Source organism: Pleurodeles waltl, chromosome 4_2, assembly GCF_031143425.1.
Source record: "Pleurodeles waltl isolate 20211129_DDA chromosome 4_2, aPleWal1.hap1.20221129, whole genome shotgun sequence".
Classification (NCBI taxonomy): Eukaryota; Metazoa; Chordata; class Amphibia; order Caudata; family Salamandridae; genus Pleurodeles; species Pleurodeles waltl.
The window spans coordinates 283,236,148-283,264,007 of record NC_090443.1 but is presented as its reverse complement, the minus strand read 5'-3'; the positions used below and the strand labels follow the sequence as shown (position 1 = coordinate 283,264,007).

Sequence of the window (27,860 nt, the reverse complement as noted above, 5' to 3'; positions counted from 1 at the left end):
GACATCAGCCCTGTCATGGAAGAGCTTAAGGCGGTTCACATGGATCACCCTCTTGGGGCTCCTGTTTGTGCCCAGGTCCACCAGGTAGGTGACCTGACTCTTCCTTTCTAGTACTGGGTAAGGGCCACTCCATTTGTCCTGGAGTGCCCTGGGAGCCACAGGCTCCAGAACCCAGACTTTCTGCCCTGGTTGGAACTCCACCAGTGCAGCCTTTTGGTCATACCAAAACTTCTGGAGCTGTTGGCTGGCCTCAAGGTTTTTGGTTGCCTTTTCCATGTACTCTGCCATTCTAGAGCGAAGGCCAAGTACATAGTCCACTATGTCTTGCTTAGGCTCATGGAGAGGTCTCTCCCAGCCTTCTTTAACAAGAGCAAGTGGTCCTCTTACAGGATGACCAAACAGAAGTTCAAAGGGTGAGAATCCTACTCCCTTCTGTGGCACCTCTCTGTAAGCGAAAAGCAGACCTGGCAAGAGGACATCCCATCTCCTTTTGAGTTTTTCTGGGAGCCCCATGATCATGCCCTTTAATGTCTTGTTGAATCTCTCAACTAAGCCATTAGTTTGTGGATGGTATGGTGTAGTGAATTTATAAGTCACTCCACACTCATTCCACATGTGCTTTAGGTATGCTGACATGAAGTTGGTACCTCTGTCAGACACCACCTCCTTAGGGAAACCCACTCTGGTAAAGATACCAATGAGGGCCTTGGCTACTGCAGGGGCAGTAGTCGACCTAAGGGGAATAGCTTCAGGATACCTGGTAGCATGATCCACTACTACCAGGATATACATATTTCCTGAGGCTGTGGGAGGTTCTAGTGGACCAACTATGTCCACACCCACTCTTTCAAAGGGAACCCCCACCACTGGAAGTGGAATGAGCGGGGCCTTTGGATGCCCACCTGTCTTACCACTGGCTTGACAGGTGGGGCAGGAGAGGCAAAACTCCTTAACCATGTTGGACATATTGGGCCAGTAGAAGTGGTTGACTAACCTCTCCCAAGTCTTGGTTTGTCCCAAATGTCCAGCAAGGGGAATGTCATGGGCCAATGTTAGGATGAACTTCCTGAACAGCTGAGGCACTACCACTCTCCTAGTGGCACCAGGTTTGGGGTCTCTGGCCTCAGTGTACAGGAGTCCATCTTCCCAATAGACCCTATGCGTTCCATTTTTCTTGCCTTTGGACTCTTCAGCAGCTTGCTGCCTAAGGCCTTCAAGAGAGGGACAGGTTTCTTGTCCCTTACACAGCTCCTCCCTTGAGGGTCCCCCTGGGCCTAAGAGCTCAACCTGATAAGGTTCAAGCTCCAAAGGCTCAGTTCCCTCAGAGGGCAGAACTTCTTCCTGAGAAGAGAGGTTCCCTTTCTTTTGCTGTGTTGTAGTTGGTTTCCCAACTGACTTTCCTGTTCTCTTGGTAGGCTGGGCCATTCTTCCAGACTCCAGCTCTACTTGTTCACCCTGTGCCTTGCATTGTGCTCTTGTTTTCACACACACCAGTTCAGGGATACCCAGCATTGCTGCATGGGTTTTTAGTTCTACCTCAGCCCATGCTGAGGACTCCAGGTCATTTCCAAGCAGACAGTCCACTGGGATATTTGAGGAGACCACCACCTGTTTCAGGCCATTGACCCCTCCCCATTCTAAAGTAACCATTGCCATGGGATGTACTTTTCTCTGATTGTCAGCGTTGGTGAATGTGTAAGTTTTTCCAGTCAGGTATTGGCCAGGGGAAACCAGTTTCTCTGTCACCATGGTGACACTGGCACCTGTATCCCTCAGGCCCTCTATTCTAGTCCCATTAATTAAGAGTTGCTGTCTGTATTTTTGCATGTTAGGCGGCCAGACAGCTAGTGTGGCTAAATCCACCCCACCCTCAGAAACTAGAGTAGCTTCAGTGTGGACCCTGATTTGCTCTGGGCACACTGTTGATCCCACTTGGAGACTAGCCATACCAGTGTTACCTGGATGGGAGTTTGGAGTGGAACCTTTCTTGGGACAGGCCTTGTCTCCAGTTTGGTGTCCATGCTGTTTACAGCTATGACACCAGGCCTTTTTGGGATCAAAGTTTTTACCCTTGTACCCATTGTTTTGTGAAGAGGCTCTGGGCCCACCCTCCTGTGCAGGTTTTTGGGGGCCTGTAGAAGACTCTTTACTATTTTTAGTTTTGGTTGTCTCATCACCCTTCCCCTGGGGAGTCTCATCACCCTTCCCCTGGGGAGTCTTTGTGACCCCTTTCTTTTGGTCACCCCCTGTTGAAGTCTTGGACACCCTTGTCTTGACCCAATGGTCCGCCTTCTTTCCCAATTCTTGGGGAGAAATTGGTCCTAGGTCTACCAGATGCTGATGCAGTTTATCATTGAAACAATTACTCAATAGGTGTTCTTTCACAAATAAATTGTACAGCCCATCATAATTACTTACACCACTGCCTTGGATCCAACCATCTAGTGTTTTCACTGAGTAGTCAACAAAGTCAACCCAGGTCTGGCTCGAGGATTTTTGAGCCCCCCTGAACCTAATCCTGTACTCCTCAGTGGAGAATCCAAAGCCCTCAATCAGGGTACCCTTCATGAGGTCATAAGATTCTGCATCTTTTCCAGAGAGTGTGAGGAGTCTATCCCTACACTTTCCAGTGAACATTTCCCAAAGGAGAGCACCCCAGTGAGACCTGTTCACTTTTCTGGTTACACAAGCCCTCTCAAAAGCTGTGAACCATTTGGTGATGTCATCACCATCTTCATATTTGGTCACAATCCCTTTGGGGATTTTTAACATGTCAGGAGAATCTCTGACCCTATTTATATTGCTGCCACCATTGATGGGTCCTAGGCCCATCTCTTGTCTTTCCCTTTCTATGGCTAGGAGCTGTCTCTCTAAAGCCAATCTTTTGGCCATCCTGGCTAACAGGAGGTCATCTTCACTGAGAGCATCCTCAGTGATTTCAGAAATGTGGGACCCTCCTGTGAGGGACTCACTATTTCTGACTAACACAGTTGGAGACAGGACTTGAGGGGTCCTGTTCTCCCTATTTAGGACTGGAGGAGGGACATTGGCCTCCAAGTCACTAATTTCTTCCTCTGTGAGGTCATCATCAGAGGGGTTGGCTTTTTCAAACTCTGCCAACAGCTCCTGGAGCTGAATTTTGGTAGGTCTGGAGCCAATGGTTATTTTTTTGATATTACAGAGAGACCTTAGCTCCCTCATCTTAAGATGGAGGTAAGGTGTGGTGTCGAGTTCCACCACATTCATCTCTGTATCAGACATTATTTTGCTAAGAGTTGGAAGACTTTTTAAAGAATCTAAAACTGTTTCTAGAATCTAATTTCAAACTTTTAACAAACTTTTAAACTCTAAAAGACAATGCTAAACAGGGACTTAACACACAAGGCCCTAGCAGGACTTTTAAGAATTTAGAAAAATTTTAAATTGCAAAAATGAATTTCTAATGACAATTTCGGAATTTGTCGTGTGATCAGTATTGGCTGAGTAGTCCAGCAAATGCAAAGTCTTGTACCCCACCGCTGATCCACCAATGTAGGAAGTTGGCTCTGTATGTGCTATTTCAAAGTAAGGAATAGCATGCACAGAGTCCAAGGGTTCCCCTTAGAGGTAAGATAGTGGCAAAAAGAGATAATACTAATGCTCTATTTTGTGGTAGTGTGGTCGAGCAGTAGGCTTATCCAAGGAGTAGTGTTAAGCATTTGTTGTACATACACATAGACAATAAATGAGGTACACACACTCAGAGACAAATCCAGCCAATAGGTTTTTATATAGAAAAATATCTTTTCTTAGTTTATTTTAAGAACCACAGGTTCAAATTCTACATGTAATATCTCATTCGAAAGGTATTGCAGGTTAGTACTTTAGGAACTTCAAATCATCAAAATTGCATGTATACTTTTCAAGTTATTCACAAATAGCTGTTTTAAAAGTGGACACTTAGTGCAATTTTCACAGTTCCTAGGGGAGGTAAGTATTTGTTAGGTTAACCAGGTAAGTAAGACACTTACAGGGCTTAGTTCTTGGTCCAAGGTAGCCCACCGTTGGGGGTTCAGAGCAACCCCAAAGTCACCACACCAGCAGCTCAGGGCCGGTCAGGTGCAGAGTTCAAAGTGGTGCCCAAAACGCATAGGCTAGAATGGAGAGAAGGGGGTGCCCCGGTTCCGGTCTGCTTGCAGGTAAGTACCCGCGTCTTCGGAGGGCAGACCAGGGGGGTTTTGTAGGGCACCGGGGGGGACACAAGCCCACACAGAAATTTCACCCTCAGCGGCGTGGGGGCGGCCGGGTGCAGTGTAGAAACAAGAGTTGGGTTCGCAATGTTAGTCTATGAGAGATCTCGGGATCTCTTCAGCGCTGCAGGCAGGCAAGGGGGGGGTTCCTCGGGGAAACCTCCACTTGATCAAGGGAGAGGGACTCCTGGGGGTCACTCCTCCAGTGAAAGTCCGGTCCTTCAGGTCCTGGGGGCTGCGGGTGCAGGGTCTCTCCCAGGTGTCGGGACTTAGGATTCAAAGAGTCGCGGTCAGGGGAAGCCTCGGGATTCCCTCTGCAGGCGGCACTGTGGGGGCTCAGGGGGGACAGGTTTTTGTACTCACAGTCTTAGAGTAGTCCTGGGGTCCCTCCTGAGGTGTTGGATCGCCACCAGCCGAGTCGGGGTCGCCGGGTGCAGTGTTGCAAGTCTCACGCTTCTTGCGGGGAGCTTGCAGGGTTCTTTAAAGCTGCTGGAAACAAAGTTGCAGCTTTTCTTGGAGCAGGTCCGCGGTCCTCGGGAGTTTCTTGTCTTTTCGAAGCAGGGGCAGTCCTCAGAGGATGTCGAGGTCACTGGTCCCTTTGGAAGGCGTCGCTGGAGCAGGATCTTTGGAAGGCAGGAGACAGGCCGGTGAGTTTCTGGAGCCAAGGCAGTTGTCGTCTTCTGGTCTTCCTCTGCAGGGGTTTTCAGCTAGGCAGTCCTTCTTCTTGTAGTTGCAGGAATCTAATTTTCTAGGGTTCAGGGTAGCCCTTAAATACTAAATTTAAGGGCGTGTTTAGGTCTGGGGGGTTAGTAGCCAATGGCTACTAGCCCTGAGGGTGGGTACACCCTCTTTGTGCCTCCTCCCAGGGGGAGGGGGTCACAATCCTAACCCTATTGGGGGAATCCTCCATCTGCAAGATGGAGGATTTCTAAAAGTTAGAGTCACTTCAGCTCAGGACACCTTAGGGGCTGTCCTGACTGGCCAGTGACTCCTCCTTGTTTTTCTCATTATTTTCTCCGGCCTTGCCGCCAAAAGTGGGGCCTGGCCGGAGGTGGCGGGCAACTCCACTAGCTGGAGTGTCCTGCTGGGTTGGCACAAAGGAGGTGAGCCTTTGAGGCTCACCGCCAGGTGTGACAATTCCTGCCTGGGGGAGGTGTTAGCATCTCCACCCAGTGCAGGCTTTGTTACTGGCCTCAGAGTGACAAAGGCACTCTCCCCATGGGGCCAGCAACATGTCTCGGTTTGTGGCAGGCTGCTAAAACTAGTCAGCCTACACAGATAGTCGGTTAAGTTTCAGGGGGCACCTCTAAGGTGCCCTCTGGGGTGTATTTTACAATAAAATGTACACTGGCATCAGTGTGCATTTATTGTGCTGAGAAGTTTGATACCAAACTTCCCAGTTTTCAGTGTAGCCATTATGGTGCTGTGGAGTTCGTGTTTGACAAACTCCCAGACCATATACTCTTATGGCTACCCTGCACTTACAATGTCTAAGGTTTTGTTTAGACACTGTAGGGGTACCATGCTCATGCACTGGTACCCTCACCTATGGTATAGTGCACCCTGCCTTAGGGCTGTAAGGCCTGCTAGAGGGGTGTCTTACCTATACTGCATAGGCAGTGAGAGGCTGGCATGGCACCCTGAGGGGAGTGCCATGTCGACTTACTCGTTTTGTCCTCACTAGCACACACAAGCTGGCAAGCAGTGTGTCTGTGCTGAGTGAGAGGTCTCCAGGGTGGCATAAGACATGCTGCAGCCCTTAGAGACCTTCCTTGGCATCAGGGCCCTTGGTACTAGAAGTACCAGTTACAAGGGACTTATCTGGATGCCAGGGTCTGCCAATTGTGGATACAAAAGTACAGGTTAGGGAAAGAACACTGGTGCTGGGGCCTGGTTAGCAGGCCTCAGCACACTTTCAATTGTAAACATAGCATCAGCAAAGGCAAAAAGTCAGGGGGCAACCATGCCAAGGAGGCATTTCCTTACAGGTGTTTACAGTGTGTCTGTGTGAAACAGTGACTGTACTCTTGTTGGTTCCAGAGCATGGGTAATTGAACACCAGTCGGTTTGTGCGTCTGTGTGCACAGAAACCTGTATGTCTTTTGGTCTTTGTAAACTGGTACCTGTATGTTTGTTGGTCTCTGTCCATGAATGACAGTATGTTAATTTCTTTCCGTGCTTACTCGTACATTCTATGCTCCTTTGACCCACTTTTGAATATGTAAATGTTTTTCCTGCCTTTTCCTGTATACGGACAGATTGGCTTTGCTCAGCGCATGCAACAGCCTGGTGTAGGGCAGTCTAGTGGCCACCCACAGTTCCTGCAGCAGAACCAGTTCCCATCGTCCTCCCCTGGAATGAACAATCAGAGCATGCAGATGGGACAGGCAAGCAACCAAGCACCAGGACAACAGGTAAGTTGTCAGTTTGCACCACCGCTTTGCTGCTCCACTTAATCTCTGTTCATTGGGAGTGTATTTAAGTTGATGAATGCTGGTTTGTTGGCTTGATGAATCATCATCTGTTACCAAGGTGTAATACTTTAACAGATTGGTGATGTAGCTTTTGAACTTTGTCCCCATCCTTCTTCAGCTGTGCATGCAATAAACTCTCTCTCTGAAGATTCAGTACCTTTCCAGCTCATTAGAGTCCAGGAAGCTATAATGCTTTTACTTACTTTGCTATAGTTTGAGTGAAGGGACCCCAAGGTTAGATCTTTGAAATGTCACAACGGCTAGAGTAGAGATCCAGTCAAAATCTAGCTCCTATAGCCGAACTTATGGTGCTATTCACCTGGTTTAGAGAATCCATGTCAATACATCTGTTCCATAATACTACTGTGTAACAACTCCTCTCTGGCCAGATGGCAATAAACACCCACAGCCCTCACCGAATGAGCACCAGTAAACTGAAAAAAGAGAACGTGTACTTGAAAGCCTCCTTGGCATGGTTACCCCCTGACTTTTTACCTTTGCTGATGCTAAGTTTTGATTTGAAAGTGTGCTGAGGCCTGCTAACCAGGCCCCAGCACCAGTGTTCTTTCCCTAACCTGTACTTTTGTTTTCACAATTGGCACACCCTGGCATCCAGGTAAGTCCCTTGTAACTGGTACCCCTGGTACCAAGCGCCCTGATGCCAGGGAAGGTCTCTAAGGGCTGCAGCATGTCTTATGCCACCCTAGGGACCCCTCACTCAGCACAGACACACTGCTTGCCAGCTTCTGTGTGCTGGTGAGGACAAAACGAGTAAGTCGACATGGCACTCCCCTCAGGGTGCCATGCCAGCCTCACACTGCCTATGCAGTATAGATAAGTCACCCCTCTAGCAGGCCTTACAGCCCTAAGGCAGGGTGCACTATACCATAGGTGTGGGCACAAGTGCATGAGCACTGTGCCTCTACAGTGTCTAAGCAAAACCTTAGACATTGTAAGTGCAGGGTAGCCATAAGAGTATATGGTCTGGGAGTCTGTCAAACACGAACTCCACAGCACCATAATGGCTACACTGAAAACTGGGAAGTTTGGTATCAAACTTCTCAGCACAATAAATGCACACTGATTCCTGTGTACATTTTGTTGTAACATACACCCCAGAGGGCACCTTAGAGGTGCCCCCTGAAACCTTATCCAACTACCCGTGTAGGCTGACTGGTTTTAGCAGCCTGCCACACTCAAGACATGTTGCTGGACACACGGGGAGAGTGCCTTTGTCACTCTGTGGCCAGTAACAAAGCCTGTACTGGGTGGAGATGCTTATCACCTCCCCCTTGCAGGAGCTGTAACACCTGGCGGTGAGCCTCAAAGGCTCACCCCCTTTGTTACAGCACCCCAGGGCATTCCAGCTAGTGGAGTTGCCCACCCCCTCCAGCCACGGCCCCACTTTTGGCGGCAAGGCCGTAGGAGATAATGAGAAAAACAAGGAGGAGTCACTGGCCAGTCAGGACAGCCCCTAAGGCAACCTGAGCTGAGGTGACTCTGACTTTTAGAAATCCTCCATCTTGCAGATGGAGGATTCCCCCAATAGGGATAGGAATATGACCCCCTCCCCTTGGGAGGAGGCACAAAGAGGGTGTACCCACCCTCAGGGCTAGTAGCCATTGGCTACTAACCCCCCAGACCTAAATACGCCCTTACATTTAGTATTTAAGGGCTCCCCAGAACCTAGGAACTCAGATTCCTGCAACCTAAGAAGAGGAGGACTGCTAAGCTGAAAAACACTGCAGAGAAGACGGAGACACCAACTGCTTTGGCCCCAGCTCTACCGGCCTGTCTCCCCACTTCTAAAGACACTGCTCCAGCGACGCTTTCCCCAGGGACCAGCGACCTCTGAATCCTCAGAGGACTGCCCTGCTCTAGAAGGACGAAGAAACTCCCGAGGACAGCGGCCCTGTTCACCCAAGACTGCAACTTTAAAACAACTACATCTCCCGCCGGAAGCGTGAGACTTGCTACACTGCACCTGACGCCCCGGCTCGACTTGTGGAGAAACAACACTTCAGGGAGGACTCCACGGCGACTGCGAGACCGTGAGTAGCCAGAGTTGCCCCCCTGAGCCCCCACAGCGACGCCTGCAGAGGGAATCCCGAGGCTCCCCCTGACCGCGACTGCCTGACTCCCAGATCCCGACGCCTGGTAAAGACTCTGCACCCGCAGCCCCCAGGACCTGAAAGACCGGAACTCCAGTGCAGGAGTGACCCCCAGGAGGCCCTCTCCCTTGCCCAGGTGGTGGCTACCCCGAGGAGCCCCCCCCCCCTTGCCTGCCTGCATCGCTGAAGAGACCCATTGGTCTCCCATTGATTTACATTGAAAACCCGGTGCCCTACAAAACCCCCCTGGTCTGCCCTCCGAAAACGCGGGTCCTTACCTGCTGGCAGACTGGAACCGGGGCACCCCCTTCTCCATTGAAGCCTATCCGTTTTGGGCACCACTTTGAACTCTGCACCTGACTGGCCCTGAGCTGCTGGTGTGGTAACTTTGGGGTTGCTCTGAACCCCCAACGGTGGGCTACCTTGGACCCAAACTTGAACCCCGTAGGTGGTTTACTTACCTGCAAAAAAACTAACAAACACTTACCTCCCCCAGGAACTGTTGAAAATTGCACTGTCTAGTTTTAAAATAGCTATATGTGATTTATGTGAAAACTGTATATGCTATTTTGCTAATTCAAAGTTCCTAAAGTACCTACCTGCAATACCTTTCATTTGAAGTATTACATGTAAAATTTGAACCTGTGGTTCTTAAAATAAACTAAGAAAAGATATGTTCGATGGCATCTGTCGCTGTAGATACGCATGTTTTGCAATAGCTCGCCATCTGGTGTTGGGCCGGAGTGTTACAAGTTGTTTTTCTTCGAAGAAGTCTTTCGAGTCACGGGACCGAGTGACTCCTCCTTTTGTCTCCATTGCGCATGGGCGTCGACTCCATCTTCGATTGTTTTTTTTCCGCCATCGGGTTCGGACGTGTTCCTGTCGCTCCGAGTTTCGGAACGGAAAGATAGCTAATTTCGGAAGATTTTCGTCGGTATTGTTGCATTCGGGATCGGCGTAGTTAGATTCAACACCGCGTCGAAGGATCGAAGAGCTCCGGTGCCCTTCGGGGGTAGTTTTTTCGATCCCCCATCGGGGCCTGGTCGGCCCGACCGCGTGCTGAAGAACGCCGATGGAACGGACCCCGTTCCGTTTCTGCCCCAAATGCCACAATAAATACCCCAATACAGACCAACACTTGGTCTGTAACCTGTGCCTGTCACCTGAGCACAGTGAAGACACCTGCGAGGCCTGTCATGCGTTCCGGTCCCGAAAGACACTCCGAGACCGTCAAGCCAGAAGACTTCAGATGGCGTCCGCGCCGACAGCCCAACGAGAGTTTGAGGAACAAGAAGAGGAGGGAACCTTTTCGATCCAAGAATCGGACTCCGAAGGATTCGACGATACACAAACCGTGAGTAAGACGTCGAAAACCACTCAGAAGAAGATTTACAAGGCCCAGGGGACGCCACTGCCACCAGGCCATGGCTCCACCCATAAATTCGGTGACCGACCGTCGGCACCGAAAAAGGCCCAAACAGTGCCGAGATCGTCCGACTCCGGTCGAGACACCAGCACGCAGCCTTCTCGGGACCGAGAAAGTGCTGGAGACAAGCATTGACACCGAGATGCCGGTGTAGACACGGCTCGACGCCGAGACAGCGGCCCCGAAGAAGATCGGCGCCGACAGGTTTCGGCCCCGAAAATGAAAAAAGTCACCTCGGAGCCGAAAAAGGACTCAGACAGGGTTTCGGTTCCGAAACAAACTGCAACCGACCCAGCTTCAGGCTCTTATACAGAAGAGCACTCGCTAACCTCCCAAATGCAAAAGCATAGGTTTGAGGAAGAGCTACAATCAACCGATGTGGACCATACGCAAAAGCGTATTTTCATACAGCAGGGGACAGGAAAAATAAGCACCCTTCCCCCTATTAGAAGAAAGAGAAGGTTGGAGTTCCAAACTGAACAGACACCACAACCAAAAGTGGTGAAAAGAGTTACCCCACCACCCTCTCCTCCGCCCGTGATTAACGTCTCACCAGCACAAACTCCATCACACTCCCCAGCTCACACCACCATGAGCCAGGGTGACCAAGATCAAGACGCATGGGACCTATACGACGCCCCAGTGTCAGATAACAGTCCGGAGGCATACCCTACGAAGCCATCTCCACCAGAGGACAGCACCGCGTATTCTCAAGTGGTGGCTAGAGCAGCACAATTTCACAACGTAAGCCTCCACTCAGAACAGGTCGAGGATGATTTTTTATTCAACACACTCTCCTCCACCCACAGCTCATACCAAAGCCTGCCTATGCTCCCTGGTATGCTCCGGCACGCAAAAGAAATCTTTAAGGAGCCGGTCAAAAGTAGGGCAATCACACCAAGGGTGGAAAAAAAGTATAAGGCGCCTCCTACAGACCCGGTTTTCATCACTACACAGCTGCCACCAGACTCTGTCGTTGTAGGAGCAGCTAGGAAAAGAGCCAACTCCCACACATCTGGAGATGCACCACCCCCAGATAAAGAAAGCCGCAAGTTCGATGCAGCTGGTAAGAGAGTCGCAGCACAAGCTGCAAACCAGTGGCGCATCGCGAACTCCCAGGCACTACTTGCGCGCTACGACAGAGCCCATTGGGACGAGATGCAACATCTCATTGAACATCTGCCCAAGGACTTACAAAATAGGGCAAAACAAGTGGTTGAGGAGGGACAGACCATTTCCAACAACCAGATCCGCTCCTCCATGGACGCTGCAGATACAGCTGCACGGACAATTAATACATCTGTAACTATCAGAAGGCATGCATGGCTCCGAACGTCTGGATTTAAACCAGAGATTCAACAAGCAGTTCTCAATATGCCTTTTAACGAAAAAGAACTGTTCGGTCCAGAAGTGGACACAGCGATTGAGAAACTCAAAAAAGACACGGACACTGCCAAAGCCATGGGCGCACTCTACTCCCCGCAGAGCAGAGGGAATTACAGCACATTCCGTAAAACACCCTTTAGAGGGGGGTTTCGGGGTCAGAGCACACAAGCCAGCACCTCACAAGCAACACCGTCCAGTTACCAGGGACAGTATAGAGGAGGTTTTCGGGGACAATATAGAGGAGGGCAATTCCCTAGGAATAGAGGAAGATTTCAGAGCCCCAAAACCCCTACTACTAAACAGTGACTCACATGTCACTCACCCCCTCCACACGACACAAGTGGGGGGAAGAGTAAGTCATTCTTACAAAGCATGGGAGGAAATCACTACAGACACTTGGGTTCTAGCAATTATCCAACATGGTTATTGCATAGAATTTCTACAATTCCCTCCAAACATACCACCAAAAGCACAAAATTTGACAAAACATCATTCCAATCTCCTGGAGATAGAAGTACAGGCACTATTGCAAAAGAATGCAATTGAATTAGTGCCAAACACACAAATAAACACAGGAGTTTACTCACTGTACTTTCTGATACCAAAGAAGGACAAAACGCTGAGACCAATCCTAGACCTCAGAGTAGTGAACACTTTCATCAAATCAGACCACTTTCACATGGTCACACTAAAAGAAGTATTGCCATTGCTAAAACTACACCACTACATGGCAACTTTAGACCTCAAGGATGCTTATTTCCATATACCAATACACCCATCGCACAGGAAATACCTAAGGTTTGTATTCAAGGGAATACATTACCAATTCAAGGTACTGCCTTTCGGATTAACAACCGCACCAAGAGTCTTTACCAAATGTCTAGCGGTAGTCGCTGCACACATAAGAAGGCAGCAAATACATGTGTTCCCATATCTAGACGACTGGCTAATCAAGGCCCATTCGTTAATAGAGTGCTCAAATCACACAAATCATATCATACAAACCCTCTTCAAACTAGGGTTCACCGTCAACTTCACAAAATCCCAAATTCTGCCGTGCAAGGTACAACAATACCTAGGAGCCATAATAGACACATCAAAAGGAGTAGCCACTCCAAGTCCACAAAGAATTCAACATTTCAACACCATCATACAACGCATGTATCCAACACAAAGGATACAAGCAAAGATGGTACTACAACTCCTAGGCATGATTTCTTCATGCATAGCCATTGTCCCAAACGCAAGACTGCACATGAGGCCCTTACAACAGTGCCTAGCATCACAGTGGTCTCAAGCACAGGGTCATCTTCTAGATCTGGTGTTAATAGACCGCCAAACTTACCTCTCGCTTCTGTGGTGGAACAACATAAATTTAAACAAAGGGCGGCCTTTCCAAGACCCAGTGCCACAATACGTAATTACAACAGATGCTTCCATGACAGGGTGGGGAGCACACCTCGATCAACACAGCATACAAGGACAATGGAACGTACATCAAACAAAACTGCATATAAATCACCTAGAACTTCTAGCAGTTTTTCAAGCACTAAAAGCTTTCCAACCAATAATAGTTCACAAATACATTCTCGTCAAAACAGACAACATGACAACAATGTATTATCTAAACAAGCAAGGGGGGGACGCACTCCACGCAGTTAAGCCTGCTAGCACAAAAGATTTGGCGTTGGGCAATTCACAACCAAATTCGCCTAATAGCACAATTTATACCAGGGATCCAAAATCAACTCGCAGACAATCTCTCTCGAGATCACCAACAGGTCCACGAATGGGAAATTCACCCCCAAATTCTGAACACTTATTTCAAACTCTGGGGAACACCTCAGATAGACTTGTTTGCGACAAAGGAGAACGCAAAATGCCAAAACTTCGCATCCAGATACCCACACAAACAGTCCCAAGGCAATGCCCTATGGATGAACTGGTCAGGGATATTTGCTTATGCTTTTCCTCCTCTCCCTCTCCTTCCTTACCTGGTAAACAAACTCAGTCAAAACAAATTCAAACTCATATTAATAGCACCAACTTGGGCAAGACAACCTTGGTACACAACGCTGCTAGACCTATCAGTAGTACCCTGCATCAAATTGCCCAACAGGCCAGATCTGTTGACACAACACAACCAAAAGATCAGACACCCAGATCCAGCATCGCTGAATCTAGCAATTTGGCTCCTGAAATCCTAGAATTCGGGCACTTACAACTTACCCATGAATGTATGGAAGTCATAAAACAAGCCAGAAGGCAATCCACCAGGCACTGCTATGCAAGTAAATGGAAGAGGTTTGTTTGCTACTGCCATATTAATCAAATACAACCATTACACAGAACTCCAGAACATGTAGTGGGTTACTTGCTTCACTTACAAAAATCTAACCTGGCTTTCTCTTCCATTAAAATACACCTTGCAGCAATATCTGCATACCTGCAGACTACCTATTCAACTTCCCTATATAAGATACCAGTCATTAAAGCATTCATGGAGGGCCTTAGGAGAATTATACCACCAAGAACACCACCTGTTCCTTCATGGAACCTAAATGTTGTCCTGACTAGACTTATGGGTCCACCTTTTGAACCCATGCACTCCTGCGAAATACAGTTCCTAACCTGGAAGGTGGCATTTCTCATCGCCATTACTTCCCTAAGAAGAGTAAGCGAGATTCAGGCGTTTACAATACAGGAACCTTTTATACAACTACACAAGAATAAGGTCGTCCTAAGGACCAATCCTAAATTTTTGCCAAAGGTTATTTCACCGTTCCATCTAAATCAAACAGTGGAACTTCCAGTGTTCTTTCCACAGCCAGATACCGTAGCTGAAAGGGCACTACATACATTAGATGTTAAAAGAGCATTGATGTATTACATTGACAGAACAAAGAACATCAGAAAGACTAAACAACTATGTTCGATGGCATCTGTCGCTGTAGATACGCATGTTCTGCAATAGCTCGCCATCTGGTGTTGGGCCGGAGTGTTACAAGTTGTTTTTCTTCGAAGAAGTCTTTCGAGTCACGGGACCGAGTGACTCCTCCTTTTGTCTCCATTGCGCATGGGCGTCGACTCCATCCTCGATTGTTTTTTTTCCGCCATCGGGTTCGGACGTGTTCCTGTCGCTCCGAGTTTCGGAACAGAAAAAATAGTTAATTTCGGAAGATTTTCGTCGGTATTGTTGCGTTCGGGATCGGCATACTTACATTCAACACCGCATCGAAGATCGAAGAGCTCCGGTGCCCTTCGGGGTAATTTTTCGATCCTCCGTCGGGGCCTGGTCGGCCCGACCGCGTGCTGAAGAACGCCGATGGAACGGACCCCGTTCCGTTTCTGCCCCAAATGCCACAATAAATACCCCTACACAGACCAACACTTGGTCTGCAACCTGTGCCTGTCACCTGAGCACAGCGAAGACACCTGCGAGGCCTGTCGTGCGTTCCGGTCCCGAAAAACGCTCCGAGACCGTCGAGCCAGAAGACTTCAAATGGCGTCCGCACCGACAGCCCGACGGGAGTTCGAGGAACAGGAAGAGGAAGGTACCTTCTCGATCCAAGACTCAGACTCCGAAGGATTCGACGATACACAAACCGTGAGTAAGACGTCGAAAACCACACAAAGAAACATTTACAAGGCCCAGGGGACGCCACTGCCACCAGGCCATGGCTCAACCCATAAAATCGGTGACCGACCGTCGGCACCGAAAAAGGCCCAAACAGTGCCGAGATCGTCCGACTCCGGTCGAGACACCGGCACGCAGCCTTCTCGGGACCGAGAAAGTGCTGGAGACAAGCCTCGACACCGAGATGCCGGTGTGGACACGGCTCGACGCCGAGACAGCGGCACCGAAACAGATCGACGCCGAGAGGTTTCGGCCCCGAAAAGGAAAAAAGTCACCTCGGAGCCGAAAAAACACGCAGACACAGTTTCGACGCCGAAACAAACTGCAAGCGACCCAGCTTCAGGCTCTTATACAGAAGAGCACTCGCTAACCTCCCAAATGCAGAAGCATAGTGTAAGGAAATGCCTCCTTGGCATGGTTGCCCCCTGACTTTTTGCCTTTGCTGATGCTATGTTTACAATTGAAAGTGTGCTGAGGCCTGCTAACCAGGCCCCAGCACCAGTGTTCTTTCCCTAACCTGTACTTTTGTATCCACAATTGGCAGACCCTGGCATCCAGATAAGTCCCTTGTAACTGGTACTTCTAGTACCAAGGGCCCTGATGCCAAGGAAGGTCTCTAAGGGCTGCAGCATGTCTTATGCCACCCTGGAGACCTCTCACTCTGCACAGACACACTGCTTGCCAGCTTGTGTGTGCTAGTGAGGACAAAACGAGTAAGTCGACATGGCACTCCCCTCAGGGTGCCATGCCAGCCTCTCACTGCCTATGCAGTATAGGTAAGACACCCCTCTAGCAGGCCTTACAGCCCTAAGGCAGGGTGCACTATACCATAGGTGAGGGTACCAGTGCATGAGCATGGTACCCCTACAGTGTCTAAATAAAACCTTAGACATTGTAAGTGCAGGGTAGCCATAAGAGTATATGGTCTGGGAGTATGTCAAACACGAACTCCACAGCACCATAATGGCTACACTGAAAACTGGGAAGTTTGGTATCAAACTTCTCAGCACAATAAATGCACACTGATGCCAGTGTACATTTTATTGTAAAATACACCACAGAGGGCACCTTAGAGGTGCCCCCTGAAACTTAACCGACTATCTGTGTAGGCTGACTAGTTTTAGCAGCCTGCCACAAACCGAGACATGTTGCTGGCCCCATGGGGAGAGTGCCTTTGTCACTCTGAGGCCAGTAACAAAGCCTGCACTGGGTGGAGATGCTAACACCTCTCCCAGGCAGGAATTGTCACACCTGGCGGTGAGCCTCAAAGGCTCACCTCCTTTGTGCCAACCCAGCAGGACACTCCAGCTAGTGGAGTTGCCCGCCCCCTCCGGCCAGGCCCCACTTTTGGCGGCAAGGCCGGAGAAAATAATGAGAATAACAAGGAGGAGTCACTGGCCAGTCAGGACAGCCCCTAAGGTGTCCTGAGCTGAGGTGACTCTAACTTTTAGAAATCCTCCATCTTGCAGATGGAGGATTCCCCCAATAGGGTTAGGATTGTGACCCCCTCCCCTTGGGAGGAGGCACAAAGAGGGTGTACCCACCCTCAGGGCTAGTAGCCATTGGCTACTAACCCCCCAGACCTAAACACGCCCTTAAATTTAGTATTTAAGGGCTACCCTGAACCCTAGAAAATTAGATTCCTGCAACTACAAGAAGAAGGACTGCCCAGCTGAAAACCCCTGCAGCGGAAGACCAGAAGACGACAACTGCCTTGGCTCCAGAAACTCACCGGCCTGTCTCCTGCCTTCCAAAGATCCTGCTCCAGCGACGCCTTCCAAAGGGACCAGCGACCTCGACATCCTCTGAGGACTGCCCCTGCTTCGAAAAAACAAGAAACTCCCGAGGACAGCGGACCTGCTCCAAGAAAAGCTGCAACTTTGTTTCCAGCAGCTTTAAAGAACCCTGCAAGCTCCCCGCAAGAAGCGTGAGACTTGCAACACTGCACCCGGCGACCCCGACTCGGCTGGTGGCGATCCAACACCTCAGGAGGGACCCCAGGACTACTCTGATACTGTGAGTACCAAAACCTGTCCCCCCTGAGCCCCCACAGCGCCGCCTGCAGAGGGAATCCCGAGGCTTCCCCTGACCGCGACTCTTTGAACCTAAAGTCCCGACGCCTGGGAGAGACCCTGCACCCGCAGCCCCCAGGACCTGAAGGACCGGACTTTCACTGGAGGAGTGACCCCCAGGAGTCCCTCTCCCTCGCCCAAGTGGAGGTTTCCCCGAGGAATCCCCCCCTTGCCTGCCTGCAGCGCTGAAGAGATCCCTAGATCTCCCATTGACTTCCATTACAAACCCGACGCTTGTTTCTACACTGCACCCGGCCGCCCCCGCGCTGCTGAGGGTGAAATTTCTGTGTCAACTTGTGTCCCCCCCGGTGCCCTACAAAACCCCCCCTGGTCTGCCCTCCGAAGACGCGGGTACTTACCTGCAAGCAGACCGGAACCGGGGCACCCCCTTCTCTCCATTCTAGCCTATGTGTTTTGGGCACCGCTTTGAACTCTGCACCTGACCGGCCCTGAGCTGCTGGTGTGGGGACTTTGGGGTTGCTCTGAACCCCCAACGGTGGGCTACCTTGGACCAAGAACTGAACCCTGTAAGTGTCTTACTTACCTGGTAAAACTAATCAAAACTTACCTCCCCTAGGAACTGTGAAAATTGCACTAAGTGTCCACTTTTAAAACAGCTATTTGTCAATAACTTGAAAAGTATACATGCAATTTTGATGATTTGAAGTTCCTAAAGTACTTACCTGCAATACCTTTCGAACAAGATATTACATGTTAAATTTGAACCTGTGGTTCTTAAAATAAACTAAGAAAAGATATTTTTCTATATAAAAACCTATTGGCTGGATTTGTCTCTGAGTGTGTGTACCTCATTTATTGTCTATGTGTATGTACAACAAATGCTTAACACTACTCCTTGGATAAGCCTACTGCTCGACCACACTACCACAAAATAGAGCATTAGTATTATCTATTTTTACCACTATTTTACCTCTAAGGGGAACCCTTGGACTCTGTGCATGCTATTCCTTACTTTGAAATAGCACATACAGAGCCAACTTCCTACATTGGTGGATCAGCGGTGGGGTACAAGACTTTGCATTTGCTGGACTACTCAGCCAATACCTGATCACACGACAAATTCCAAAATTGTCATTAGAAATTGATTTTTGCAATTTGAAAAGTTTTCTAAATTCTTAAAAGACCTGCTAGGGCCTTGTGTTAGATCCTGTTTAGCATTTCTTTTAGAGTTTAAAAGTTTGTAAAAGTTTGAATTAGAACCTAGAACTAGTTGTAGATTCTTAAAAAGTATCCCAACTTTTAGAAGCAAAATGTCTAGCACAGATGTGAATGTGGTGGAACTCGACACCACACCTTACCTCCATCTACAGATGAGAGAGCTAAGGTCACTCTGTAAACTAAAGAAAATAACAATGGGCCCCAAACCTACCAAAATACAGCTCCAGGAGCTTTTGGCAGAGTTTGAAAAGGCCAACCCCTCTGAGGGTGGCAACTCAGAGGAAGAGGATAGTGACTTGGAGGACAATTCCCCCCTACCAGTCCTATCTAGGGAGAACAGGGTCCCTCAAACCCTGACTCCTAAAATAATAGTCAGAGATGCTGGTTCCCTCACAGGAGAGACCAACACCTCTGAAATCACTGAGGATAGCCCCAGTGAAGAGGACATCCAGTTAGCCAGGATGGCCAAAAGATTGGCTTTGGAAAGACAGATCCTAGCCATAGAGAGGGAAAGACAAGAGATGGGCCTAGGACCCATCAATGGTGGCAGCAACATAAATAGGGTCAGAGATTCTCCTGACATGTTGAAAATCCCCAAAGGGATTGTAACTAAATATGAAGATGGTGATGACATCACCAAATGGTTCACAGCTTTTGAGAGGGCTTGTGTAACCAGAAAAGTGAACAGATCTCACTGGGGTGCTCTCCTTTGGGAAATGTTCACAGGAAAGTGTAGGGATAGACTCCTCACACTCTCTGGACAAGATGCAGAATCTTATGACCTCATGAAGGGTACCCTGATTGAGGGCTTTGGATTCTCCACTGAGGAGTACAGGATTAGGTTCAGGGGGGCTCAAAAATCCTCGAGCCAGACCTGGGTTGACTTTGTTGACTACTCAGTGAAAACACTAGATGGTTGGATTCAAGGCAGTGGTGTAAGTAATTATGATGGGCTGTACAATTTATTTGTGAAAGAACACCTGTTAAGTAATTGTTTCAATGATAAACTGCATCAGCATCTGGTAGACCTAGGGCCAATTTCTCCCCAAGAATTGGGAAAGAAGGCGGACCATTGGGTCAAGACAAGGGTGTCCAAGACTTCAACAGGGGGTGACCAAAAGAAAGGGGTCACAAAGACTCCCCAGCAGAAGGGTGATGAGACAACCAAAACTAAAAATAGTAAAGAGTCTTCTACAGGCCCCCAAAAACCTGCACAGGAGGGTGGGCCCAGAGCCTCTTCACAAAACAATGGGTACAAGGGTAAAAACTTTGATCCCAAAAAGGCCTGGTGTCATAGCTGTAAACAGCATGGACACCAAACTGGAGACAAGGCCTGTCCCAAGAAAGGTTCCACTCCAAACTCCCATCCAGGTAACACTGGTATGGCTAGTCTCCAAGTGGGATCAACAGTGTGCCCAGAGCAAATCAGGGTCCACACTGAAGCTACTCTAGTTTCTGAGGGTGGGGTGGATTTAGCCACACTAGCTGTCTGGCCGCCTAACATGCAAAAATACAGACAGCAACTCTTAATTAATGGGACTAGAATAGAGGGCCTGAGGGATACAGGTGCCAGTGTCACCATGGTGACAGAGAAACTGGTTTCCCCTGGCCAATACCTGACTGGAAAAACTTACACAGTCACCAACGCTGACAATCAGAGAAAAGTACATCCCATGGCAATGGTTACTTTAGAATGGGGAGGGGTCAATGGCCTGAAACAGGTGGTGGTCTCCTCAAATATCCCAGTGGACTGTCTGCTTGGAAATGACCTGGAGTCCTCAGCATGGGCTGAGGTAGAACTAAAAACCCATGCAGCAATGCTGGGTATCCCTGAACTGGTGTGTGTGAAAACAAGAGCACAATGCAAGGCACAGGGTGAACAAGTAGAGCTGGAGTCTGGAAGAATGGCCCAGCCTACCAAGAGGAAAGGAAAGTCAGTTGGGAAACCAACTGCAACACAGCAAAAGAAAGGGAACCTCTCTTCTCAGGAAGATGTTCTGCCCTCTGAGGGAACTGAGCCTTTGGAGCTTGAACCTTACCAGGTTGAGCTCTTAGGCCCAGGGGGACCCTCAAGGGAAGAGCTGTGTAAGGGACAAGAAACCTGTCCCTCTCTTGAAGGCCTTAGGCAGCAAGCTGCTGAAGAGTCCAAAGGCAAGAAAAATGGAACACATAGGGTCTATTGGGAAGATGGGCTCCTGTACACTGAGGCCAGAGACCCCAAACCTGGTGCCACTAGGAGAGTGGTAGTGCCTCAGCTGTTCAGAGAGTTCATCCTAACATTGGCCCATGACATTCCCCTTGCTGGACATTTGGGACAAACCAAGACGTGGGAGAGGTTAGTCAACCACTTCTACTGGCCCAATATGTCCAACATGGTTAAGGAGTTTTGCCTCTCCTGCCCCACCTGTCAAGCCAGTGGTAAGACAGGTGGGCATCCAAAGGCCCCCCTCATTCCACTTCCAGTGGTGGGGGTGCCCTTTGAAAGAGTGGGTGTGGACATAGTTGGTCCACTGGAACCTCCCACAGCCTCAGGAAATATGTATATCCTGGTAGTAGTGGATCATGCTACCAGGTATCCTGAAGCTATTCCCCTTAGGTCGACTACTGCCCCTGCAGTAGCCAAGGCCCTCATTGGTATCTTTACCAGAGTGGGTTTCCCTAAGGAGGTGGTGTCTGACAGAGGTACCAACTTCATGTCAGCATACCTAAAGCACATGTGGAATGAGTGTGGAGTGACTTATAAATTCACTACACCATACCATCCACAAACTAATGGCTTGGTTGAGAGATTCAACAAGACATTAAAAGGCATGATCATGGGGCTCCCAGAAAAACTCAAAAGGAGATGGGATGTCCTCCTGCCATGTCTGCTTTTCGCTTACAGGGAGGTACCACAGAAGGGAGTAGGGTTCTCACCCTTTGAACTTCTGTTTGGTCATCCTGTAAGGGGACCACTTGCCCTTGTTAAAGAAGGCTGGGAGAGACCTCTCCATGAGCCTAAACAGGACATAGTGGACTATGTACTTGGCCTTCGCTCTAGAATGGCAGAGTACATGGAAAAGGCAACCAAAAACCTTGAGGCCAGCCAACAGCTCCAGAAGTTTTGGTATGACCAAAAGGCTGCACTGGTTGAGTTCCAACCAGGGCAGAAAGTCTGGGTTCTGGAGCCTGTGGCTCCCAGGGCACTCCAGGACAAATGGAGTGGCCCTTACCCAGTACTAGAGAGGAAGAGTCAGGTCACCTACTTGGTGGACCTGGGCACAAGCAGGAGCCCCAAGAGGGTGATCCATGTAAACCGCCTTAAGCTCTTCCACGACAGGGCTGATGTCAATCTGTTGATGGTAACAGATGAGGATCAGGAGGCAGAGAGTGAACCTCTCCCTGATCTTCTGTCATCAGACCCAAAAGATGGCACAGTAGATGGAGTGATCTACTCAGACACCCTCTCTGGCCAACAGCAAGCTGATTGTAGGAGAGTCCTACAACAGTTTCCTGAACTCTTCTCCTTAACCCCTGGTCAGACACACCTGTGTACCCATGAGGTGGACACAGGAGACAGCATGCCTGTCAAGAACAAAATCTTTAGACAGTCTGACCATGTTAAGGAAAGCATCAAGGTGGAAGTCCACAAGATGCTGGAATTGGGAGTCATTGAGCGCTCTGACAGCCCCTGGGCTAGCCCAGTGGTCTTAGTCCCCAAACCTCACACCACAGATGGAAAGAAAGAGATGAGGTTTTGTGTGGACTACAGAGGGCTCAATTCTGTCACCAAGACAGATGCTCATCCAATTCCAAGAGCTGATGAGCTCATTGATAAATTAGGTGCTGCCAAATTTCTAAGTACCTTTGACTTGACAGCAGGGTACTGGCAAATAAAAATGGCACCTGGAGCAAAAGAAAAGACAGCATTCTCCACACCTGATGGGCATTATCAGTTTACTGTTATGCCCTTTGGTTTAAAGAATGCCCCTGCCACCTTCCAAAGGTTGGTGAATCAAGTCCTTGCTGGCTTGGAGTCCTTTAGCACAGCTTATCTTGATGATATTGCTGTCTTTAGCTCCACCTGGCAGGATCACCTGGTCCACCTGAGGAAGGTTTTGAAGGCTCTGCAATCTGCAGGCCTCTCTATCAAGGCATCCAAATGCCAGATAGGGCAGGGAACTGTGGTTTACTTGGGACACCTTGTAGGTGGAGGCCAAGTTCAGCCACTCCAACCCAAGATCCAGACTATTCTGGACTGGGTAGCTCCAAAAACCCAGACTCAAGTCAGGGCATTCCTTGGCTTGACTGGGTATTACAGGAGGTTTGTGAAGGGATATGGATCCATTGTGACAGCCCTCACTGAACTCACCTCCAAGAAAATGCCCAAGAAAGTGAACTGGACTGTGGAATGCCAACAGGCCTTTGACACCCTGAAACAGGCAATGTGCTCAGCACCAGTTCTCAAAGCTCCAGATTATTCTAAGCAGTTCATTGTGCAGACTGATGCCTCTGAACATGGGATAGGGGCAGTTTTGTCCCAAACCAATGATGATGGCCTTGACCAACCTGTTGCTTTCATTAGCAGGAGGTTACTCCCCAGGGAGCAGCGTTGGAGTGCCATTGAGAGGGAGGCCTTTGCTGTGGTTTGGTCCCTGAAGAAGCTGAGACCATACCTCTTTGGGACTCACTTCCTAGTTCAAACTGACCACAGACCTCTCAAATGGCTGATGCAAATGAAAGGTGAAAATCCTAAACTGTTGAGGTGGTCCATCTCCCTACAGGGAATGGACTTTATAGTGGAACACAGACCTGGGACTGCCCATGCCAATGCAGATGGCCTTTCCAGGTTCTTCCACTTAGAAAATGAAGACTCTCTTGGGAAAGGTTAGTCTCATCCTCTTTCGTTTGGGGGGGGGTTGTGTAAGGAAATGCCTCCTTGGCATGGTTGCCCCCTGACTTTTTGCCTTTGCTGATGCTATGTTTACAATTGAAAGTGTGCTGAGGCCTGCTAACCAGGCCCCAGCACCAGTGTTCTTTCCCTAACCTGTACTTTTGTATCCACAATTGGCAGACCCTGGCATCCAGATAAGTCCCTTGTAACTGGTACTTCTAGTACCAAGGGCCCTGATGCCAAGGAAGGTCTCTAAGGGCTGCAGCATGTCTTATGCCACCCTGGAGACCTCTCACTCTGCACAGACACACTGCTTGCCAGCTTGTGTGTGCTAGTGAGGACAAAACGAGTAAGTCGACATGGCACTCCCCTCAGGGTGCCATGCCAGCCTCTCACTGCCTATGCAGTATAGGTAAGACACCCCTCTAGCAGGCCTTACAGCCCTAAGGCAGGGTGCACTATACCATAGGTGAGGGTACCAGTGCATGAGCATGGTACCCCTACAGTGTCTAAATAAAACCTTAGACATTGTAAGTGCAGGGTAGCCATAAGAGTATATGGTCTGGGAGTATGTCAAACACGAACTCCACAGCACCATAATGGCTACACTGAAAACTGGGAAGTTTGGTATCAAACTTCTCAGCACAATAAATGCACACTGATGCCAGTGTACATTTTATTGTAAAATACACCACAGAGGGCACCTTAGAGGTGCCCCCTGAAACTTAACCGACTATCTGTGTAGGCTGACTAGTTTTAGCAGCCTGCCACAAACCGAGACATGTTGCTGGCCCCATGGGGAGAGTGCCTTTGTCACTCTGAGGCCAGTAACAAAGCCTGCACTGGGTGGAGATGCTAACACCTCTCCCAGGCAGGAATTGTCACACCTGGCGGTGAGCCTCAAAGGCTCACCTCCTTTGTGCCAACCCAGCAGGACACTCCAGCTAGTGGAGTTGCCCGCCCCCTCCGGCCAGGCCCCACTTTTGGCGGCAAGGCCGGAGAAAATAATGAGAATAACAAGGAGGAGTCACTGGCCAGTCAGGACAGCCCCTAAGGTGTCCTGAGCTGAGGTGACTCTAACTTTTAGAAATCCTCCATCTTGCAGATGGAGGATTCCCCCAATAGGGTTAGGATTGTGACCCCCTCCCCTTGGGAGGAGGCACAAAGAGGGTGTACCCACCCTCAGGGCTAGTAGCCATTGGCTACTAACCCCCCAGACCTAAACACGCCCTTAAATTTAGTATTTAAGGGCTACCCTGAACCCTAGAAAATTAGATTCCTGCAACTACAAGAAGAAGGACTGCCCAGCTGAAAACCCCTGCAGCGGAAGACCAGAAGACGACAACTGCCTTGGCTCCAGAAACTCACCGGCCTGTCTCCTGCCTTCCAAAGATCCTGCTCCAGCGACGCCTTCCAAAGGGACCAGCGACCTCGACATCCTCTGAGGACTGCCCCTGCTTCGAAAAAACAAGAAACTCCCGAGGACAGCGGACCTGCTCCAAGAAAAGCTGCAACTTTGTTTCCAGCAGCTTTAAAGAACCCTGCAAGCTCCCCGCAAGAAGCGTGAGACTTGCAACACTGCACCCGGCGACCCCGACTCGGCTGGTGGCGATCCAACACCTCAGGAGGGACCCCAGGACTACTCTGATACTGTGAGTACCAAAACCTGTCCCCCCTGAGCCCCCACAGCGCCGCCTGCAGAGGGAATCCCGAGGCTTCCCCTGACCGCGACTCTTTGAACCTAAAGTCCCGACGCCTGGGAGAGACCCTGCACCCGCAGCCCCCAGGACCTGAAGGACCGGACTTTCACTGGAGGAGTGACCCCCAGGAGTCCCTCTCCCTCGCCCAAGTGGAGGTTTCCCCGAGGAATCCCCCCCTTGCCTGCCTGCAGCGCTGAAGAGATCCCTAGATCTCCCATTGACTTCCATTACAAACCCGACGCTTGTTTCTACACTGCACCCGGCCGCCCCCGCGCTGCTGAGGGTGAAATTTCTGTGTCAACTTGTGTCCCCCCCGGTGCCCTACAAAACCCCCCCTGGTCTGCCCTCCGAAGACGCGGGTACTTACCTGCAAGCAGACCGGAACCGGGGCACCCCCTTCTCTCCATTCTAGCCTATGTGTTTTGGGCACCGCTTTGAACTCTGCACCTGACCGGCCCTGAGCTGCTGGTGTGGGGACTTTGGGGTTGCTCTGAACCCCCAACGGTGGGCTACCTTGGACCAAGAACTGAACCCTGTAAGTGTCTTACTTACCTGGTAAAACTAATCAAAACTTACCTCCCCTAGGAACTGTGAAAATTGCACTAAGTGTCCACTTTTAAAACAGCTATTTGTCAATAACTTGAAAAGTATACATGCAATTTTGATGATTTGAAGTTCCTAAAGTACTTACCTGCAATACCTTTCGAACAAGATATTACATGTTAAATTTGAACCTGTGGTTCTTAAAATAAACTAAGAAAAGATATTTTTCTATATAAAAACCTATTGGCTGGATTTGTCTCTGAGTGTGTGTACCTCATTTATTGTCTATGTGTATGTACAACAAATGCTTAACACTACTCCTTGGATAAGCCTACTGCTCGACCACACTACCACAAAATAGAGCATTAGTATTATCTATTTTTACCACTATTTTACCTCTAAGGGGAACCCTTGGACTCTGTGCATGCTATTCCTTACTTTGAAATAGCACATACAGAGCCAACTTCCTACACATAGGTTTGAGGAAGAGCTACAAGCAACTGATGCGGACCATACGCAAAAGCGTATCTTCATTCAGCAGGGGACAGGAAAAATAAGCACCCTTCCCCCCATTAGGAGAAAGAGAAGGTTGGAGTTCCAGACGGAACAAGCACCACAACCAAAAGTGGTGAAAAGAGTTACACCACCACCCTCTCCTCCGCCCGTGATTAACGTTTCACCAGCACAAACGCCATCACACTCCCCAGCTCACACCACCATGAGCCAGGGTGACCAAGACCAGGACGCATGGGACCTATACGACGCCCCAGTGTCAGATAACAGCCCAGAGGCATACCCTACAAAACCATCTCCACCAGAAGACAGCACCGCGTACTCTCAGGTGGTGGCTAGAGCAGCACAATTTCACAACGTAAGCCTCCACTCAGAACAGGTCGAGGATGATTTCTTGTTCAACACACTCTCCTCCACCCACAGCTCCTACCAAAGCCTGCCTATGCTCCCTGGTATGCTCCGGCACGCAAAAGACATATTTAAGGACCCGGTCAAAAGTAGGGCAATCACACCAAGGGTGGAAAAAAAGTATAAGCCGCCTCCTACAGACCCGGCTTTCATCACAACACAGCTGCCACCAGACTCTGTTGTTGTAGGAGCAGCTAGGAAAAGGGCCAACTCTCACACATCTGGAGATGCACCACCCCCAGATAAAGAAAGCCGCAAGTTTGATGCAGCTGGTAAAAGAGTCGCAGCACAAGCTGCAAACCAGTGGCGCATCGCGAACTCCCAGGCACTACTTGCGCGCTATGACAGAGCCCACTGGGACGAGATGCAACATCTCATTGAACATCTGCCCAAAGACTTCCAAAATAGGGCAAAACAAGTGGTTGAGGAGGGACAGGCCATCTCCAACAACCAGATCCGCTCCTCCATGGACGCTGCAGATACAGCTGCACGGACAATTAATACATCTGTAACTATCAGAAGGCATGCATGGCTCCGAACGTCTGGATTTAAACCAGAGATTCAACAAGCAGTTCTCAATATGCCTTTTAATGAAAAAGAACTGTTCGGTCCAGAAGTGGACACAGCGATTGAGAAACTCAAAAAAGATACGGACACTGCCAAAGCCATGGGCGCACTCTACTCCCCGCAGAGCAGAGGGAATTACAGCTCATTCCGTAAAACGCCCTTTCGAGGGGGGTTTCGGGGTCAAAGCACACAAGCCAGCACCTCACAAGCCACACCGTCCAGTTACCAAGGACAGTATAGAGGAGGTTTTCGGGGACAATATAGAGGAGGGCAATTCCCTAGAAATAGAGGAAGATTCCAAAGCCCCAAAACCCCTACTACTAAACAGTGACTCACATGTCACTCACCCCCTCCACACAACACCAGTGGGGGGACGAATAGGTCATTATTACAGAGCATGGGAGAAAATCACTACAGACACTTGGGTTCTAGCAATTATCCAACATGGTTACTGCATAGAATTTCTACAGTTCCCTCCAAACATACCACCAAAAGCACAAAATTTAACAACACACCATTCCAATCTCCTAGAGATAGAAGTGCAGGCACTATTGCAAAAGAATGCAATCGAATTAGTGCCAAACACACAAATAAACACAGGAGTTTACTCACTGTACTTTCTGATACCAAAGAAGGACAAAACACTGAGACCAATCCTAGACCTCAGAGTAGTCAACACTTTCATCAAATCAGACCACTTCCACATGGTCACACTACAAGAAGTATTGCCATTGCTAAAGCT

At 49.3% G+C, this 27,860-nt stretch overlaps 1 protein-coding gene across 7 annotated transcripts in view; it reads left to right on the top strand.

Moving 5' to 3' along the window:
• The window catches only part of EP300 (E1A binding protein p300), a 498,766-nt gene that overhangs the window by 274,922 nt on the left and 195,984 nt on the right, over positions 1-27,860 (top strand). For all 7 annotated transcript variants that reach the window (XM_069231138.1, XM_069231137.1, XM_069231136.1 and 4 more), the window contains one exon: positions 6,488-6,643. In XM_069231138.1, the coding sequence (XP_069087239.1) occupies positions 6,488-6,643 (156 nt within the window). The remainder of the gene's footprint in view (positions 1-6,487; positions 6,644-27,860) is intronic.